At 57.1% G+C, this 3,433-nt stretch overlaps 1 protein-coding gene across 1 annotated transcript in view; it reads left to right on the forward strand.

Annotated features, from left to right (window-relative positions):
- Nucleotides 1-2,868, forward strand: part of BLOC1S5 (biogenesis of lysosomal organelles complex-1, subunit 5, muted) — an 8,986-nt gene extending 6,118 nt beyond the window's left edge. The window contains exons 4-5 of the mRNA XM_012734796.1: nt 524-584; nt 753-2,868. Coding sequence (XP_012590250.1) covers nt 524-584; nt 753-1,215 — 524 coding nt within the window. The 3' untranslated portion in view covers nt 1,216-2,868. The remainder of the gene's footprint in view (nt 1-523; nt 585-752) is intronic.
- The last annotated feature ends 565 nt before the right edge of the window (nt 2,869-3,433 follow it).

Here is a 3,433-nt window from a genome sequence, read left to right on the forward strand (position 1 = left end):
CGTGGACACTGTTGCCTGCCACGGTCTTGGTGTGGGGTGCTGGAGCTGGCTCGAGGGCCCTTCCCTCCCTGCGCTTCCATGAGCCCACCTGCTGGTGTCCCCATGGCGCCGCCCCCTGCCCTCAGCCCCAAGGTGGTCGGCTGCACCTGCATGGTATCCTCCTGCATCTGCGGGCTCCCAGGGCACTAGCCCTCTTTCACCCCGTGACATCTGACGGGCATCTGTCTCCATGCTCATGATTGCTGACCAAAGAGATAATGTGTGGGGCTGCTCGCTGATCCCCAAGCGCAGCGGGGACTCCATCACCCCCTCACAGGCTTTCCCTTGACAAGCCTTCCCTGAGGCGTCTCGCAGCATGTGTGTGTGGGGCCTGCTGTGGCCTGGGGCCGAGCCACCATCTAGTTCCTCCGGAGACCCCACTCTGCTGGAGGTTGGGGAGCTCTGCCTGGCTATCAGGCCAGCACGGCCGAGCGTGGAGGCCGCCGCGCAGGCTGCTACTGGCCAACCCTGATCTTCTGGCCAGCCCAGCCAGAAGAGGGGGTGGCCCTGGTGCTCATCCTGGATGGCCGTGTGCTCCTGCGGGGGTGCGGCTCTCAACGGCAAGGATGTGAGGACCCGCAGGGTGCCTGCAGAAGGAGAGGGGTGCAGGCATGGGGACTTGGGCATGGACATGGCCTGTGGCTCCCTGTCGGAGAGGTGCTCAAGTCCGGGTTGAAGACGCGCTTCTGTGCCCGCATTGCGCCTCGTTCATGAGGCTCTGGCTCCTCTTGCCGTGACCCTCCCGCCTGGGCCTCGGTTGGTATTGAACTGAGTGAAACGGGACCTAGGGAGTGGCAGGGACTGAGGCCCAGGTCTTGCTTGGTTGGTGGGGGGGGGGAGGGGGCGCCACCCCCTGTTTCTCCTCCCCTCGCCCCTTCCTGCCCCTATCTCCCCCCACAGGCGGAGTATCTGCCTCAGGTGACGCTGCCTGCCGCTGGTGCCTGCATGCAGAGCCATGTCTGGGGAGCACCGCATGACTGTCTCCTCTCTTCCCAGACCCTTGGCAGCCGTTCCCTGGCCAGCGAGCAGCGGCGGCGTGCCCAGTGGGAGGAGTTCGTGAGGCAGCAGCGCGCCGGGCAGGCGGCCGTGGACGAGGAGCACGGGCGAGCACTGGGCCGTCTCCGCGCGCAGTATGCCCGCATGGAGGAGGAGCTGGCCAAGGCCTCCGCCTTCTAGGCTGCTCCAAGCCCCAGCAGGCTGTGCTCCAGCAAGCTGCCCCCTGAGCTTGTGGGGGCGGCGGGGGGCACCTCCCAGGTGACTGGACAGCAGAGGCACTGTACCATGGCCTCCCACAGAGACTGTGGGCGGGAGCAGGGGCATGGGGTCCCTGAGGGGAACCACAGGACATTTGGGCCAGGTTTTGTGTCCAGCACTTAAATGTCCAGCTTCAAAAACAGGCGCGGAGGAAAACCTTGGCGAAAACTCTTTGACCTTCAACTTCCTGAGAGCCCTGGCCTTGGCATGTGACACCCTCTGCTTTGTTGTGTCCGAGTCAGGGCAGCCACGTCTGCACCCAGCTGGCTGCAGAGCAGAAGGTGCGGGTGACAGCAGGGGGCCCACTGCTGTGACGCTATTGGGAGCAGGGTGTTGGGACAAGCTGGTCTCCTATCCACGTAGCCGGCTGCCAGCTCTGCCTTCGCGTGAACCACGCAGAATTAAATGCCAGTTTGCCGAGATGGCGGTGAGAGTGATCTGGGTGAATGTCGGTCTCTGCCACTCCCAACCCCACCCCCTCCCCCGCCGCCACGTGCCTGCCTGTTAGAATGGGGTGAAGGAAGCAGAAGAGATGACACTAACCTAAGGTCGTTCTCAGCTGGACTCGGCCACTGTCCAGTCGTCTTCACTCACAGGAGGCCTGTTGTTGGCGCCACGGCACGCTAGCTGAACTTCCTGGCCTCTGGGTGGGAAAATGTCCAGGGCACATCCGTCTACTTGCTACCTCTAGTGACACGGGAGGGCCTTCCAAAAGTCCCCTCATGGGCTGTCCTGCCGAGGCACACCCTGAGGCATGCAGGGCAGACCCCATGGACTCAGCCGGTACACCGGTCTCACAGGAACACAGGCCCTCCCCCAGGCTGGGGGTCTACACCAGATGATGGGTGGCCCCTGAAGTTTAAGCCTCAAGGCCAGAAATTCTTGACAACTTTGCCAGCTCGTCACTGTAAGGCATGCGAGCTGGCTCCTCTGCCACCTGCCTGGTCACTCCTGCAGGGAGCCCTCCCATACCTTCCTCCCGGGCTCCAGATGCCTCGGCACATGGTTTGTATCCACACAAATGCTGACTTTAGCGATCGCAGTTCCTGCCACAGCCTGCACCCACAGGGCTAGTGTGGCAGTAGTGCATTGTCAAAGAACTAGAAACATTTTTAAAGTCTCAGTGTTTTTTCTTTCATTACAATTTCTTGTCTGACTTACAAAAGTGAATACGTTTGTTTAGCACATAGGTTTTAAAACTCTTAGGATTGATGTCTGCTTTCATTGGATGGTCGCAAAGAATCTGTTTGTGTAAGATGGGTGTGTTGGGATTGCCCTGTGACCTAAATAAGGTCGTCTTTTTAGAAGTGTGGTATTCCAGTTGCCAAGTGTCCATTGGACCAGGCCTGTTACTGGTGGTGTTGCTTTGTTTCCTATTTACTGCTGTTTTCGCACTACTTGATCTTTCAATTCTGAGATAGGTTGAAATTTCATACTCAAATAGATTTTCTAGTTTTTCCTGATAATTCTGCCCACTTTGGCTTTATGTATTTTCATGCCTTATTACTAGGTACATAGAAGTTTGGAATGCCTTGCCTTCATATTTAGAATGTTAGACCTAGAGCTTCTACTTTAGTAATGTTTTCATTTTGCCTTAAATATCCCTTTGAAAACATTTACATGAGCATGCAGATTAGTGTTTGAATGGTCTGTTTTCTTCATCCCTCTGGTGGGTCTTTGTGACATTTGACTTGTGCCTCCTCCAAGCTGGAAGGTGGCTTTTTCCCTTTCTATCTGATTACCATCTCACTGGAAACTCGCCATTCACATGAGCCGCCTTACTGAGTATCAAGGTGCTCTGCACCGTCTCGCTCTGCTTTTCTGCCCTGCCTTTTCTGTTGCCTCGCTGCCTTTGGGTTTTGATGGGTGTTTTTTGCTTTCTTTCCAGTTGTTTTTCCATCTACCTGCCTCTACTGGTTCAGGTGTATTCTTGATTCTCACCCAAGAGCCCTACCCTTTGGGAGTCACATCCCCTGGAGCTTATCCAATTCGGCCCTGGATTTGAGCTAACTTGTGTCCTCCACATGCATGTGTGGAGGCCCTAGTCCCCCATGACTGCATTTGAAGGCACAGGGCCTATGGGGGCCATCACGCTCACCGAAGGTTACCAAGGTAGCCCTGACCTGGTGGCTGGTGCTCC

Source organism: Condylura cristata, unplaced genomic scaffold (assembly GCF_000260355.1).
Source record: "Condylura cristata isolate star-nosed mole 26May11 unplaced genomic scaffold, ConCri1.0 scaffold00072, whole genome shotgun sequence".
Classification (NCBI taxonomy): Eukaryota; Metazoa; Chordata; class Mammalia; order Eulipotyphla; family Talpidae; genus Condylura; species Condylura cristata.